At 39.8% G+C, this 16,044-nt stretch overlaps 4 protein-coding genes across 4 annotated transcripts; 1 reads left to right on the forward strand and 3 right to left on the reverse strand.

The window, feature by feature from the left end:
* Positions 1-1,502: 1,502 nt before the first annotated feature.
* LOC106085690 (trichohyalin-like) lies at positions 1,503-5,024 on the reverse strand. The gene is made up of 3 exons (XM_013250039.2): positions 4,784-5,024; positions 4,491-4,721; positions 1,503-2,079 (listed from the first exon to the last, which is right to left on the reverse strand). The coding sequence occupies exons 1-3, from the start codon at positions 4,915-4,917 to the stop codon at positions 1,536-1,538; spliced, it is 909 nt and encodes a 302-aa protein (XP_013105493.2). The 5' UTR covers positions 4,918-5,024; the 3' UTR covers positions 1,503-1,535.
* Positions 5,025-7,145: 2,121 nt separating this feature from the next.
* LOC106085686 (thymidylate synthase) lies at positions 7,146-8,506 on the reverse strand. Its single transcript, XM_013250035.2, has 2 exons — positions 8,206-8,506; positions 7,146-8,139 (listed from the first exon to the last, which is right to left on the reverse strand). Exons 1-2 carry the CDS (start codon positions 8,372-8,374, stop codon positions 7,328-7,330), a joined length of 981 nt encoding a protein of 326 aa, XP_013105489.2. The 5' UTR covers positions 8,375-8,506; the 3' UTR covers positions 7,146-7,327.
* A 3,048-nt stretch (positions 8,507-11,554) lies between these two features.
* On the forward strand, positions 11,555-13,076 carry LOC106085699 (AH receptor-interacting protein). Its single transcript, XM_013250062.2, has 4 exons — positions 11,555-11,769; positions 11,824-11,997; positions 12,070-12,419; positions 12,486-13,076. Exons 1-4 carry the CDS (start codon positions 11,683-11,685, stop codon positions 12,826-12,828), a joined length of 954 nt encoding a protein of 317 aa, XP_013105516.1. The 5' UTR covers positions 11,555-11,682; the 3' UTR covers positions 12,829-13,076.
* On the reverse strand, positions 13,037-14,419 carry LOC106085698 (uncharacterized). Its single transcript, XM_013250060.2, has one exon. It carries the CDS (start codon positions 14,187-14,189, stop codon positions 13,203-13,205), a length of 987 nt encoding a protein of 328 aa, XP_013105514.1. The 5' UTR covers positions 14,190-14,419; the 3' UTR covers positions 13,037-13,202.
* Positions 14,420-16,044: the final 1,625 nt, after the last annotated feature.

Here is a 16,044-nt window from a genome sequence, read left to right on the forward strand (position 1 = left end):
CTGCCATGCGATTGTTGTGTCATTTTTTTAATTTTCGTCTGCTTGATTTAGCTAAATATCCACATCCAGGAACTCTGCTGCTAAGAGGGGTGCGTGCAAAGATGACATGGATGAAATAACGAATGTCATTCCTACCGCCAAGGCGTTGGGCCCCGGCGGAATCTCTACACTGACGTTAAAGAATCAGCCTGGAAGATAAGCAGAGTTATCCTGCCTCTGTAGCCTGAAAAGACCCGAGTAAGGGAGAGTAGTACAGACCCATCTCCTTCTCTCACCAGTAGACAAAACGCTTGAGGAACTACTTCTCCCGAGCTTCGTTGAAGTATTTTCATTCGCTGAGCATTAGCATGGATTTTTGAAAACATCATCTTGTCCATAGTAATTACCCGTCCAGTGGTCTAGAGCGTATGGTTCAGCGCTACGAGAGAGAACATCTTGATCGAACGGTTCTAGACGACATACATGCAAACACGATAGCAGATGCGGTGAATAGCTACTAGGCGAATGTGGTCCCAGAGTAGTTCTCAATCAGGCAAATGCCTCAATTCCTGCAGAGCAAGGATTGATGTCAACTTGCACAGCAGATGCGGTCAATAGCTACTGGGTGAGTGTGGTCCCAGAGTAGTTCTCAATTGTGATCAGTCAGATGTCTCAATTCCTGCAGAGCAAGGATTGATGTCAACTTGCAGGATGTGTGTCCCGATTGTGAACTGAGGCCATACGACGCGTCACCTATTTAATTGCCCAGCCAGGCCCACTTGCATCAGCCAATCCCTCTGGACACACCCCACCTTAATCGCAGAGTTCGTATATCTGGATATTCAACAGAACCAAGCAGACGAAAGATGGAACACAACACACTGCTACAACGGGATAGTTGTGAGCACCACAAAGGCTGAAACATTGAGGTCCAATCTGTGTGGTGTTCATTGCTGTCACGAAAAGCTTAGCTGGGGGCTACCGGGTGCGTCCACAGGTTGCGAATAGTGGAATGCTCCATACGGAGAGTCTCAGTGAAAGGCCGGGCGGCACCGGCTCTTGCACAAATACTGAATGCCTATGATGCTCGGTATAACAAGCCGAGTTAACCAATAGCCACCATGTTCCCGCGGCGATCCTTTGGGCCGGAACGAGTTTGCTCACCTTCAGGAGCTTGACGAGGATCACCACCTCCACATGAAAATGTGGCTACAACAACAACACCTCACCATCACCGACCGATGATGGAGGCGGTTCTGGCCAACCGAACAGAACCAGGGTCCCGGATTCTCTTCAAACCCGGCACGCACCCAATGTGTGGAGAAGGCAATCCAGTATGTGCCTCCGTCATGACGAAAACGTTCACTTTTTTTCATATCATTGAATGCTGTACCCGATTAAAATTTTGATAATCAACCTCATTTTTATATTAGAATCCGCCTGTATCCCAGGTTCTGTCCACTACACAGGTCATTTAAAGAGTGGATTTCTATATCATAAGTTTATATTGAAACCAAAGTTGATTGTGGATTATTCTTTTCATTTATTGAATTTTTTCATTTAACATTTCTGCCATCGCCCATGGCCTTGTCATCTGACACATTAGGCAATACTGACTTCCATTCATTGGGGTTAACAAAAATGTCCGACACGGTTCCACGTAAAGTGGATAAACCGCGATTCAAAGGCACTGGCTTTGGCTTCTTGGCAGCTTCAGCCAACCACTTTTCCCAGGCTTCGACAGCACACCGACGGCGTTCTTCCTCTAATTCACGGCGCATTTGCTCCTCTTGTTGTTTTATCATGCGACGACGTTCCTGCTGCAAACGTTTTGTTCGCTGCCATTCATCCAAATGGGCTTTAACCTCTGTCTCACTCAAATGACAACGCATGTCTTTCACCGAAATTATATTTTGTGACTTTAAATTCTGCTGGGACGCTTTATTGTTGAGATTGTTAAACTGTGTTTCCTGCCTTTTTGCTTTGTTTTCCAACCATTTCTCGTAGATTTCTTTGGATATACGTTTGCGTTCTTCGAATTCATGGCGTTTTTTCTCTTCGATTTCACGGCGCCGAGCTGCTTGGTCCGACAAAATCTTCCTTTAAAATAAAGGCTATTATTTTATTTCGATCAGATGGAAGGTCTAGCAAATGTGGATTATATGTGGCGCCTTGTATAACCCTAATGATAGTGTTGTAAAATTGTTCCGAAACAAGTAAAAAGGCGTTAAGTTTGGACGGGCCGAACTTTGGATACCCACCACCTCGGGTATATACGTAAACCAGCTTTCGTCAAAATCCGGTGAACAATTCATACCTTATGCCCCATAACAGCAATATCGAAATATGTTCCGATTTGGACCAAATACTAATAAGTACAAGTCATTGTTCAATTGTGTATAACAAAATTTTGATCTTTTTAGAAGCTATATCTAAAAATAACCGATCTGAACCACATACGACTGGGATGTCAAAAAACTTAACATAAGTCAAATTTCAGTGAAATAGGATTATTAATGCGCCTTTTATGGGGCCAAGGCTTTAAATCGAGATATCGGTCTATATGGCAGCTATATCCAAATTTGGACCAATTTGGACCAAGTTGCAAAAAAAATGTCGAAGAGCCTAACACACCTCACTGTCCCAAAATTTCGGCGACATCGGACAATAAATGTGCCTTTTTTCGGCTCAAAACCTTAAACCGAGAGATCGGTCTATATGGCAGCTATATCCAAATCTGGATCAATCTAGGCCAAATTAAAGAAGGATGTCGAAGGGTCTAACACAACTCACTGTCCCAAATTTCGGCGACATCGGACAATAAATGTGCCTTTTTTCGGCTCAAAACCTTAAAGCGAGAGATCGGTCTATATGGCAGCTATATCCAAATCTGGACCGATCTGGGCCAAATTAAAGAAAGATGTTGAAGAGCCTAACACAACTCACTGTCCCAAATTTCGGCGACATGGGACAATAAATGTGCCTTTTTTCGGCTCAAAACCTTAAACCGAGAGATTGGTCTATATGGCAGCTATATACAAATCTGGACCGATCTGAGCCAAATTGAAGAAGAATGTTGAAGGGCCCAACACAACTCACTGTCTCAAATTTCGGCAACATCGGACAATAAATGCGCCTTTTATGGCCCCATAAACTTAAATCGACAGATCGGTCTTTAAAGCAGCTATATGAAAATCTGGACCGATCTGGGACAAATTGAAGAAGGATGTCGAAGGTTCTAGCACAACTCACTGTCCCAAATTTCGGCGACATGGGACAATAAATGCGCCTTTTATGGGTTCAAATCCTTAAACCGAGAGATTGGTCTATATGGCAGCTATATCCAAATCTGGACCGATCTGGGCCAAATTGACGAAGAATGTCGAGTGGCTTAACACAACTCGCTGTCCCAAATTTCAGCACAATCGGATGATAAATATGGCTTTTATGGGCCTAAGACCCTAAATCGGCGGATGGGTCTATATGACAGCTAATTCCAAATCTGGATTGATCTGGACCAAATTGAAGAAGGATGTCGAAGGGCCTAACACAACTCACTGTCCCAATTTTCAGCAAAATCGGATGATAAATATGGCTTTTATGGGCTTAAGACCCTTAATCGGCGGATCGGTCTACATTGCAGCTATAGTCAAATCTGGGCCAAATTGAAGAAGGATGTCGAGTGGCCTAACACAACTCACTGTCCCAAATTTCAGCAAAATCGGATAATAAATGTGGCTTTCATGGGCCTAAGACCCCAAAATCGGCGGATCGGTCTATATGACAGCTAATTCCAAATCTGGATTGATCTGGACCAAATTGAAAAGAGATGTCGAGTGGCCTAACATAACCCACTGACCTCAATTTCAGCAAAATCAGATGATAAATGTGGTTTTTATGGGCTTAAGACCCTAAATTGGCAGATCGGTCTATATGGGGGCTATATCAAGATGTTGTCCGATATAACCCATCTTCGAACTTAACCTGCTTATAGGCAAAAAAAAGAATCTGGGCAAAGTTTCAGCTCAATATCGCTATATTTAAAGATTGTGGCGTGATTTCAACAGACAGACGGACGGACATGGCTAGATCGTCTTAGATTTTTACGCTGATCAAGAATATATACACTTTATACGGTCTTAAAAGGGTATTTCGATGAGTTTCAAACGGAATGACAAAATGAATATACACCCATCCTTCGGTGGTGGGTATAAAAACTGAAATAGGCTAGAAGAAATTAAACTCAAAGCCAGGAAAAAATGAATCGTTATGCTGTGCGGGATAAGGAAAAAGTTTTAAACAAATCGTGTCAGAATTGAGCGTAGAGAGTTATTCTTAGGTTGACCAGATTGTTCAAATTTTACCCGCCCCAAATGAGAAATTCCCCGGCGCAGACTTATGATAGGTTACCCCGAAAAAATCTATACCAGGAATCTTGTGGAGTGCACATAGTTTTATAGTCCCATCAATATGCTGAAATGCTTACTTATTTAAAACTAAAACGGATTTACCTTTTGGCCGAAAGCCATGTATCATATGCCAAATCCGGGTTTCGATCCAGCTTAGTAGTTTCACAATGCTTGCGACAGGAGTAGGTATAGCCACCATTGGGGTAGTTTTCCTCCGACTGCAAATCCAATGGGGGCACAATATCGCTACAAGTTTCAGATGTTTTTGCACTATTTATGGAATTGTATGATTTGCATCTCTTCTCAAGAAAGTGTGGTACCTCCTTAACACTTCTAAAAATTATTTTTTAAAACATTTAACTCAAAATCGTTTGGTTTTGGGCAACTTTATTAACCTTGCACTGGGGTCACAACTTCGGCTAGATTTTCCGCTATGAGTACCATCGCCAGATGGCAATGAACTCGTGCTGCGGCTGGAAAAACATGCTTCCGTTGCACTCTCAACTCTTGGCGTATTAAAACGCATCATCCGGCTTGAGAATTTGGAGCAATTTGCAATAAAATAATTTAAAAATATGTTGCGTTGTTGGTTTCAATGATGTTTCGAATATCGACTATGGTGCATGACGTTATTTTCAAAACATTTTTCTATGAGTTTGAAGATGTTGACAGTAATTTCAAATTTAGGAGGTTGAAGTTTTCCCATTCACTTCCTAGCATGGTGAATGGATATCACCATTCCGATTATAACACCTCAAAATATTCGAATGATTGACTGCCAATTAGGCGTAAATAAATGGAAGAGACTGTAGAGTCTGCAAAGCCAGCATGAAAATAAAAACGTCAACAGTTCCCTGGATGGGTCTATAATTCTTAAACTTCTCACGCCGTATATGGAAAATTATATATTTTAACCAGTAAGAAAAGGCAAAAGTCGGGCGGAGCCGACTATATACACCCTACAATACCCTACACCTATCTAAATCTGAACCGAGTTTAAAATAGATCATTTGAAAATTGTTGTTACTACGGCCATATAATTGCTAATCCGGTGATAAATATGTATGGGTGCTACATCCAAATCTGAACCGATTTTGATGAAATCTCGCAGATAAGTTAAGATCAGTAACAAAACAATTCGGGCCAAATTTTGCGCAAATCGATTGAAAATTGTAGTAACTACGGCCATTTAAGTTCAAATCGGGCTTTGCATATATATTGGAGCTATATCTAAATCTGAACCGATTTTGATAAAAATGTACAGATCTGTTAAGATCAGTTACAAAACAATTCGTGCCAAATTTTGTGCAGATCGATTGAAAATTGTAGTAACTACGGCCATTTAAGTGCAAATCGGGCGACACATATATATGGGAGCTATATCTAAATCTGAACCGATTTTTACCAAAATCAATAGCGTCCGTCCTTGGGCCAAAAAAAGTGATATGTGTGAAATTTCACTATGATTGGACAACAAATACGACCTGCAGTTTGATTACAAGAATACATGGACTCACTGACGGACATGGCTAAATCGATTCACAAAGTGATTCTGAGTCGATCGGTAAACTTATCAATGGGTCTAGCTCTTATTGGAGCTGTGTCAATCTATTTATCGATTCAAAACATATTGGACACGTATGTTGAAGGTCATGCGAAAAGCAGTTGTAAAAAATTTCAGCCAAATAGCATGACAATTGCGTCGTCTAGAGGCTCAAGAACTCAAGATCCCATATCGGTTTATATGGCAGCTATATAAGGTTCTATACCGATTTATGCCATACTAAGCACATTTATTGGAAGTCATAACAAAACACCTCATGCAAAATTTCAGACAAATCGGATGAGAATTGCGCGTTTTATTGGCTCAAGAAATCAAGATCCAAGGTTTATATGACAGTTATACCAGATTATGAACCGATTTGGACCATACTCAACACAGTTGATACCACAACACTACGGGCAAAATTTCAGTCACGAGAATTGTGCCCTCTAGAGGCTCAAGAAGTCAAGACCCAAGATTGGGTGAGACCCAACCCAATCTTGGGTCTTGACTTCTGTGGAATGCTCCATACGAAGTAGCTGCAACAGCAGTCGCGGACACTCAGCGGTATCGAGCGGAGAGTCTTAGTGGGAGGCCGGGCGGCACCTGCTCTTGCACAAATACTCAGTGTCTATGATGCTCGATATGACAAGGATATTGGCGCCTTTAAATAACCAATGGCCACCCTGTTCCAGCGGCGATCGGTCCTTTGGACCGGAACGAGCTTACTCATGTACAGGAGCATGACGAGGATCGCCACCTCCACATGCAAATGAGGTTACAACAACAACTACCAAGGTCAGCGAACTATACGTAGCCCATTGTATCTGTGGCAGCTGTGCAGGCCGCAGGCGCTGGTCAGCTTTGTATCTTGGATCGCTGCAACCAATATGTTCTTCGGACTCATATCGTAAAATCCACTATCTTATCGATCTTGCCTCGCAGACTATTGCAATTCAATTCCAATAAAGATACGCTCCCATTTCGGGCCTGGCAATGTTGCGTATATTGTCGCCTTTGTGCCGAACGACCGACTTTAGACGGAAAATCAACAAAGTTATAAAGAATGTTTGCTTTCAAGCCCTTTGGACCAAGGACTACCAAAGGAGACCCCTGTCAGTAACTTTCGAATCAGAGCATTATGTATATGGTCCAATAAAAAACAGGTTTGCTATAAAAAACCAAACGAAAACTTTTACTTGGTACATAAAATATAACAATGATAGGTATCGTTTATAAAAAATTCCAATTCCAATTTGCTGGAGGGTTCTTTCATATAGTACAAAAACATTTAAACATTTACAAAAACGCTCTTAAAATAATACTTAAACAATTTAGATTCTTTTGGAAATATTGGAGAGATATTTTTCTTAGTAGAATTAGCAAGTGCAGAGCTTTAAACAGCCATTTCCATTTGAATTTTTGGATATGGTTTGTAATCGACAATTTCGAAATCTTCAAATTTAAAGTCCTCAATATCTTCTACTTTACGTTTGATTACCAATTTGGGAAAAGGTCTGGGTTTACGTTTTAATTGCTCCCTCAATGGTTCAACGTGGTTCTTATATACATGGGCATCGCCCAATGTGTGTACAAAATCACCAGGCTTTAGGCCAGTTATGTGGGCAATCATATAGGTCAATAAGGCATACGAGGCAATGTTGAATGGTACTCCTAAGCCCATGTCGGCACTGCGTTGATATAATTGACAAGATAGCTCACCATTGGCAACATAAAACTGGGCCAAGCAATGACAGGGAGGCAAAGCCATCTGCGGCATGTCCATGGGATTCCAAGCGGACATCATGATACGTCTGTCATCGGGATTAGTGCGTATTGTATGAATAACCTGTTTTAGTTGGTCCACACCCTCGTTGTCATAGTTATCGTGGCAAGTTCGGTACTTAGCTCCAAAATGACGCCACTGAAAACCATATACAGGACCCAAATCACCTTCCTCTCGATCCGTGAAACCGAGCTTATCCAAAAAGTCGCGTGTGCTGTTGCCATCCCATATGTGAATATTCTTGTCCTGCAGAATCTTTGCATTGGTGCAGCCATGTATGAACCAAATAAGCTCTTCTGCAACAGCCCTCCAGAAGACCCGCTTAGTGGTGAGCAAAGGAAAGGATTCTCGCATATCGAAACGCATTTGAGCTCCAAATGATGAGAGGGTACCCACTCCAGTGCGATCTCCCTTTTCAACACCTTGAAGCAAACAATTTTTTTTATTCAAGAGCTTAAGATGAGTATTTTCTTCTTTTGGCTAACAACCTTTTACTAAAATCTTGGCTATCAAATCAAGGTACTGCTGTTCGTCATAATTTTCATTCTCCTCCTCATTATCATTTATTTCCGAACCATTATTTATCCCATTTGAAGAAACCACCCCATTGGCTTTTGATTCGTTTTGAGACAATTTTATATTCGCAATATCTGTCATTATACTTTGAGTTTAATTTTAAATTTAAGCTGGAAATTTCGCTTGATCGTTTTCTTTATGCTAAAAACGGCGGGAAATATTAAAACTCGTTGATTTTTGGAGTATTCCAGTATTTGACATTGGAAAATGTGACAACTGGATAATATAGGGGACGATTACACGCTATGTCATTTATGCAAGTTAAAGTCATTAGCCATGGCATAATTACCAGGTAATGTACCATAAACAGCTGAATACAAATTTTTCTCGCGAAGTACACTATCTGTCAACGAGTTTTGGTTGTATTATAGTTAAGAACCATGACACACACAAACAACGAAAAATGGCACGAACTTGTAACATACACAAAATCAGAGTTGCATTAATCACTGATTTTGACAGAGAGTGCACTCAATATTTTGTTGTTGGGCAATTGCCACTACCTGTGAATGAATATATCTTGTCATTAGCCCAGCTGATGAAATGTTTTAATTCCAAAGGCATGCAAATTCCACTAAAACGTCAAATGCTTGGTACAATTCAGCATGTACTTATAAAGTGAGGTCATGCGAACAGCTGAGTACAATTTTTTGCACCCTTCATCATAGGATGGGGATATACTAATTACGTCATCCTGTTTCTAACACCTCAAAATATGCGTCTGAGACCCCATAAAGTATATATATATACTTGATCGTCATGTCATTTTAAGTCGATCTAGCCATGTCCGTCCGTCAGTCAGTCGAAAGCACGCTAACTTTCGAAGGAGTAAAGCTAGACGCTTAAAATTTTGCAGTGTAGGTCGGTTGGTATTGTAAATGGGTCAAATCAGTCCATGTTTTGATATAGCTGCCATAAAATTAATTATCTGTTATACTCAGGTTACTGAAATGTTTGTATGTAATTATTTTATGGGCCTTATTGGCTTTATATTACATATTTGGTTAATAAATGAAATGAAATGAAAACCGATCTTGGATCTTGACTTCTTGAGCCTCTAGAGGACGCAATTCTCGTCCGATTTGAATGAAATTTTGCACGTGGTGTTTTGGTATCACTTCCAACAACTGTGCTAAGTATGATTCAAATCGGTTTATTATCTTGTATAGCTGTCAATTAAACCGATCTTGGGTCTTGACTTCTTGAGCCTCTAGAGGGCGCAATTCTCATCCGATTTGGCTGAAAGTTTGCACGTAGTGTTTTGGTATCACTTCCAACAACTGTGCTAAGTATGACTCAAATCGGTTCATTATCTTGTATAGCTGTCATATAAACCGATCTTGGATCTTGACTTCTTGAGCCAATAGAACGCGCAATTCTCATCCGATTTGGCTGACATTTCGCATGAGGTGTTTTACTATGGCTTCCAATAACTATGCTAAATATGGCGTAAATCGGTATAGAACCTGATAGATCCGCCTTGGTAGAGTACGAACCACATTCCCACATTTAAAAAAATGTTGTACCAGTAAGGTCCTGTGGGATTTAAAAAAGAAATTTGTGTACTTACAGCGAAAGTGGCTACAACAACACCAATAGTCACTGTGCCCATACAGAAGTTGGTCTGCCACTGAAAATTTAAACTTTCGTAAAATTTATCAACCGAACTCCAAATACTTTTTATTCTCAACCACTGAAAATTTAAACTTTCGTGAAATTTATCAACCGAACTCCAAATACTTTTAATTCTAAGTATGACTCAAATCGGTTCATTATCTTGTATAGCTGTCATATAAACCGATCTTGGATCTTGACTTCTTGAGCCAATCGAACGCGCAATTCCCATCCGATTTGGCTGACATTTCGCATGAGGTGTTTTACTATGGCTTCCAATAACTATGCTAAATATGGCGTAAATCGGTATAGAACCTGATAGATCTGCCTTGGTAGAGTACGAACCACATTCCCACATTTAAAAAAATGTTGTACCAGTAAGGTCCTGTGGGATTTAAAAAAGAAATTTGTGTACTTACAGCGAAAGTGGCTACAACAACACCAATAGTCACTGTGCCCATACAGAAGTTGGTCTGCCACTGAAAATTTAAACTTTCGTAAAATTTATCAACCGAACTCCAAATACTTTTTATTCTCAACCACTGAAAATTTAAACTTTCGTGAAATTTATCAACCGAACTCCAAATACTTTTTATTCTAAGTATGACTCAAATCGGTTCATTATCTTGTATAGCTGTCATATAAACCGATCTTGGATCTTGACTTCTTGAGCCAATAGAACGCGCAATTCTCATCCGATTTGGCTGACATTTCGCATGAGGTGTTTTACTATGGCTTCCAATAACTATGCTAAATATGGCGTAAATCGGTATAGAACCTGATAGATCCGCCTTGGTAGAGTACGAACCACATTCCCACATTTAAAAAAATGTTGTACCAGTAAGGTCCTGTGGGATTTAAAAAAGAAATTTGTGTACTTACAGCGAGAGTGGCTACAACAACACCAATAGTCACTGTGCCCATACAGAAGTTGGTCTGCCACTGAAAATTTAAACTTTCGTAAAATTTATCAACCGAACTCCAAATACTTTTTATTCTCAACCACTGAAAATTTAAACTTTCGTGAAATTTATCAACCGAACTCCAAATACTTTTTATTCTAAGTATGACTCAAATCGGTTCATTATCTTGTATAGCTGTCATATAAACCGATCTTGGATCTTGACTTCTTGAGCCAATAGAACGCGCAATTCTCATCCGATTTGGCTGACATTTCGCATGAGGTGTTTTACTATGGCTTCCAATAACTATGCTTAATATGGCGTAAATCGGTATAGAACCTGATAGATCCGCCTTGGTAGAGTACGAACCACATTCCCACATTTAAAAAAATGTTGTACCAGTAAGGTCCTGTGGGATTTAAAAAAGAAATTTGTGTACTTACAGCGAAAGTGGCTACAACAACACCAATAGTCACTGTGCCCATACAGAAGTTGGTCTGCCACTGAAAATTTAAACTTTCGTAAAATTTATCAACCGAACTCCAAATACTTTTTATTCTCAACCACTGAAAATTTAAACTTTCGTAAAATTTATCAACCGAACTCCAAATACTTTTTATTCTCAACCGTTTCGATTGATTGGCTTTAGTTTAAACTCAAAATCCTTTATTGAACAAATTTTTTGTCTTTAAACAATCTGGCAACTTAACACATACTGCTGAACTTCAGCCAACTTCATAAGATGGGGATAACTACCACCCCCAACCAACCCCATTGAAACTAGTAAATCAACAGCTGATTTTAGAAAGAAAACTAACTGAATATCAAACAATTTAAGTTTTTTGTAGTTTTTCCATTAATTTTCTCTACATAATGGATGCCAATATAGAAAATCCATTGATAGAGAAGAAGACCATATCACCTGGCAAACAATTTATCCCTCTAAAACCAGGAACAAGGGTAAGCAATAGTAGAAATCTCCAAATGAAAACTTCATATGTTTTTTTTCTACAGGTTAAGTTTCACTTTCAAACCAAAAAAGTTGATGGAACTCTTTTGGATGATAGCCGACAAATGGGCAATCCCATGGAGCTGGTATTGGGCAAAAAATTCAAATTAGAAGTATGGGAGGTAATAGTACAGAAAATGGCTTTACATGAAGTGGCGCAGTTTACGGTAAACAAAAAGGTCAGTTAAAGGGCAAGCGACCTAAAGGTCAATGTTAATAGCTTTCAATTTTAACAATTTGGCATATTTAAGCTGGTGGCTCAATACCCCTTCATATCCAAGACATTGCGAGATGTAGGCAAAAAAGTTGAAGAACGTCGCCATTGTTGTGGCATGACACTACAAAATGAGGGTTTAGGCTACAAAGATTTAGATGACTTACTTACCAAACCTAGCGATCTGATCTTTACCATTGATCTGCTATCCATCGAAATGCCAGATGATTATAAAAAAGACAATTGGCAATTGTCCGATGAGGAACGACTAAAGACTGCCCTAAAGCTACGCGATGAGGGAAATCAGCTGTACAAAGAAAAGGAATTTGTTAAAGCTGAAGAGTGCTATCGTCAAGCCGTGGGTCTGATAGAGCAACTCATGACAAAGTAAAGTAAAAAACTTAATACAGATAACAATAACATTGGAAAACTTTTTTGTTTTGTTAATTACAGAGAAAAACCCCACGATGTGGAATGGCTTGAATTGGCTACCCACAAAGTCCCAGTTCTTTTGAATTACGCACAATGCCGACTACTGGCTCAAGATTATTATGCTGTCATTGAGCACTGCACAGAAGTTTTACAATTAGATCCACAAAATGTTAAGGCTCTGTTTCGTAGAGCCAAAGCACATTTTGGTGCCTGGAATCCTGAGGAGGCCCGCCAAGACTTTGAGAAGGCTCTTGAATTGGATCCCACGCTACAGGTCACAGTTAACAAGGAACTAAAAGCCATAGATAAGACCCAGCATGAACGAGACCTGGAAGACAAAAAGCGTCTACAAGCACTTTTTTAGTTGTAGCCACAAAAAAGATAAACAAAACATTACTTTAGACGTATAATTTAATTTATATTTGAAGTCAAAGAAAAAAATCTAGTTTTTGTAGATATTATTATAATAAATGTACTTAAATAGCATCAAAATTAACACGAAACATACAAAGAGAGACCAAACATAGTGGATTGATTATACGATAAACGACACTTAACGTAAAATAAAATCGTAAAAAATTAAAATGGCTCAACTTGTAGCCTATAGTATCACCAACGTTCTTTAAATAACTATTTAAGTGTACTTAACTTTATGTTAGCTAAAATTATACAATAATTTACAAACAGTTTTCAAACAAACAAAAGGGGTGGATGTCATTGATATTGTCATTCCCAGAACTATACTTTTTTGAGGCGCATTGCTGCACCCTCGGCTTCTCCTCTCAATTTGTTGTCATCGGTACGCCACACAAAGGGATCTAGACGATCCTCAACATCCAGGAAATTGTTAATGGTCTCCAGACTTTCCAAGTTCGCATTTAGCATTGAATTGCAGCGACTCAACTGCTCTGAGATCAAGCGTACCTTGGCAAATTGTTCTGCATAGGCGGCATAGGTTTTTTGCATATCCACAAAAGAGGCAAATAATGTTGTGATAGAATTGCTAACAACTTTGGTGCGCTCCACCAGATGTGACTGCTCCTGGGCCACCAAGTTGGCACACATATTCAAATGCGTCTGCATGCGACAACAGATGTTAAGCATGTGTGGTTGTATTTCCAGTCTCTCGAGTAGTTCTGCATCTTTGGTAATGGTCGAGGAATTGATGGTATCCCTCAGCACGGGTAAAAATTGTGGAATGTTTTGCAATTGTTGCAGTTCGGTTTCGATTTCCTCATGCGGGTCTTTGACACCAGGCTTAACAATGACTATGCTATGACTGCCCACGGTGGATTGGGGTCTCTTTGGTTTGGCTCCTGTATTGGGACGTCTTAATACTAATGAGTTGCGGTTAGCCGCCGGGCTGCTACTGGATTTTCCTCGAATTTTTGGTGAGTCACCGATCGGTCTGTCTGTGGTATAGGAGACATAAGGCAAATCGGAGCATACACTCAAAGGTGGAGATGAAGGCCGACTCATTTCCGAGGTTGTAGGAGATGGCATGGGGTCATTTGATTGCTTCAATTTACTGGTGGCAGTAGAATTACTACTCGCACTTCCCTGTCGTAACATAGACCTCTTTTTTATTGCACCTCCTGCTGTGCCTTGAACAAATGGAGCCGGCCTCCCTGTCGCCGCATATTGGTTGACTTGGTTTCTTGTATCGCCTTCGAAGAATTCACGGCCATCAGCTTCCGCTCGTTGCTGGGAATGTTCAGCACCCATTTTTCATAAAGCCCTCTTATAAGTGCAGCTCTTAAGTAATGGTCCAATTTTCTAGCTTTCTCTGTGCAATTTCTTTACTTCGTACAATGCAGCAGCTTTAGAAATGTGTTAAATTTTGTCTTAACATTTTTTCGCGTAAGTTTTTTAAACCTTTAACTTGTAATTTAAATATTTTCTCAGCACTACCAAACTTACAACTCGATCGGACCGAAGAAAATTTTCTGTTTCTGTTTTGGGTTTTAGATTCCATCTATTCACAGAAATTGATAGCATTTAATCAATTCCAGTGAATGTCCGACAGGTCCGAAATCTTTAGTGTTGCCAGATTAAATTTTCAATATTTTGCCCTAAATTAAAAGTGAATTTCCAAAAACAAGGTACATGCTCGTTTGAATAGATTTTTGCAAAAGTACAATAAGGTATTTTTATTTCAATTAATATATATGTATATATATATATTTGGGCAAAATTTTGGTTACTTCTGTCAAACAATTATGCGTCACAGGATTCACTGAATAAGGTTAAGCCAAGCTATCAGCCGACAAAGGTTAGGCTAGGTTGAAAAGAGGGTGCATATATTTTTTATTTATTTACTAGCTAGACAGGGCTGGCTCCGCTGTGCCTTCTTTCACTCTCTTTTTTTATCTGAGCTCTATACTGGCACGGTCAGGATGAAAGTCCTGTTTGGGGGTACTGGTACGGCCTTTCAAATATTTCGACCCAATGTGAACATCATATTGGTGCTCTACTCCAAAATTCCTTTTATTTGAGCCTTCTATTGCTATGATCAGTAAATATGTCCGGTATGGGTGTGTTTTTGGGGGTGAGGTGGTACCTCATGTATCAGATTCGTGCTCTAGTCTCAAATGCCTTTCATTTGAGCCTACGATTTTCATTATTGGTTTCAATTTCTATTTGGCGAGTTTTGGAGGTGTGGCGGCCGCCTTCCCCCATCCTCAATAAGTATATCAAATTTCAGTTATTGAGTTATTATAAATGTAAGAAATTTTGCGTATATCACCTTATCCATTTCCGAGATCGGGGGTTTTTGAAAATATTATAGGGGGAGGGTCCGCCCATTAAAGTTTAGATGTTATATCTATTTCATTTCCTCCTTTTGGTGGTGGATTGGAGTAGCCAAACCCTTTGTCCCGAAAGTGGGTATCAGATTCATACTCTACTCCCAAAAACCGTGGACCTTGAAATAATATTAGCATGGCGATAGAGCGTTTTTGTTTGAGCCCCATAATGCCAAGCATTTTAAAGTTAGCTACCAAGATATTCAGGACTACAATATATACTCGGTCGTCCTACATGACACGGAAGGTCCCAGACTCTGTCCACATATGTATATCTCTCTCAAAGACCTTTAATTTTATACCCATTTTGTGATGTTGAAAAAAAAATTCCTGCTTTGTGGGTTGGAGAGGCCCCCGTAGACACCTTGGACCATATTCTTATCAAAGATGTATACTCAACCTCCAAACACCTTCCATTTGATACCCATTTTGTCCCAATCGGTAAATATGTCCTGTTGAGGGGTTTTTGGGGGTTGGGGGCGCCTCAGATACCAAGGAATAATTTTTTTATATCAGCCTTTTACTATACTTTTAAATACCTTTCATTTGATATCCATATTGTTCCTATCGGTAAATATCTTCTGTGGGGTGGTTTTGAGGGGTGGGGATGCCCCTCAGACACCAAGGAATAAATTTGTATGTCAGATTTGTATTCTACTTTTAAATACCTTTATTTGATACCCATATTGCCCAAAGTAAAGTAAATGTGTCCTTTTGGGTGGTGTTTTTGGGGGCGGTGGTAGTTTAGTGGACTGCTATGGAGAAAAAGTGCAACA

Source organism: Stomoxys calcitrans, chromosome 4 (genome assembly GCF_963082655.1).
Source record: "Stomoxys calcitrans chromosome 4, idStoCalc2.1, whole genome shotgun sequence".
Classification (NCBI taxonomy): domain Eukaryota; kingdom Metazoa; phylum Arthropoda; class Insecta; order Diptera; family Muscidae; genus Stomoxys; species Stomoxys calcitrans.

What these genes read in the sequence shown, in the direction of transcription:
- LOC106085690 (XM_013250039.2), bottom strand. Translation starts at nt 4,917, where the DNA reads ATGATGCGTTTTAATACGCCAAGAGTTGAGAGTGCAACGGAAGCATGT. An exon ending in AGTTGTGACCCCAGTGCAAG is followed by an intron (nt 4,722 to 4,783) that starts GTTAATAAAGTT and finishes AATAATTTTTAG; the next exon opens with AAGTGTTAAGGAGGTACCAC. An exon ending in ACATGGCTTTCGGCCAAAAG is followed by an intron (nt 2,080 to 4,490) that starts GTAAATCCGTTT and finishes TTTATTTTAAAG; the next exon opens with GAAGATTTTGTCGGACCAAG.
- LOC106085686 (XM_013250035.2), bottom strand. Translation starts at nt 8,374, where the DNA reads ATGACAGATATTGCGAATATAAAATTGTCTCAAAACGAATCAAAAGCC. An exon ending in AGCCAAGATTTTAGTAAAAG is followed by an intron (nt 8,140 to 8,205) that starts GTTGTTAGCCAA and finishes GTTTGCTTCAAG; the next exon opens with GTGTTGAAAAGGGAGATCGC.
- LOC106085699 (XM_013250062.2), top strand. Translation starts at nt 11,683, where the DNA reads ATGGATGCCAATATAGAAAATCCATTGATAGAGAAGAAGACCATATCA. An exon ending in CTCTAAAACCAGGAACAAGG is followed by an intron (nt 11,770 to 11,823) that starts GTAAGCAATAGT and finishes TTTTTTCTACAG; the next exon opens with GTTAAGTTTCACTTTCAAAC. An exon ending in ATAGAGCAACTCATGACAAA is followed by an intron (nt 12,420 to 12,485) that starts GTAAAGTAAAAA and finishes TGTTAATTACAG; the next exon opens with AGAAAAACCCCACGATGTGG.
- LOC106085698 (XM_013250060.2), bottom strand. Translation starts at nt 14,189, where the DNA reads ATGGGTGCTGAACATTCCCAGCAACGAGCGGAAGCTGATGGCCGTGAA.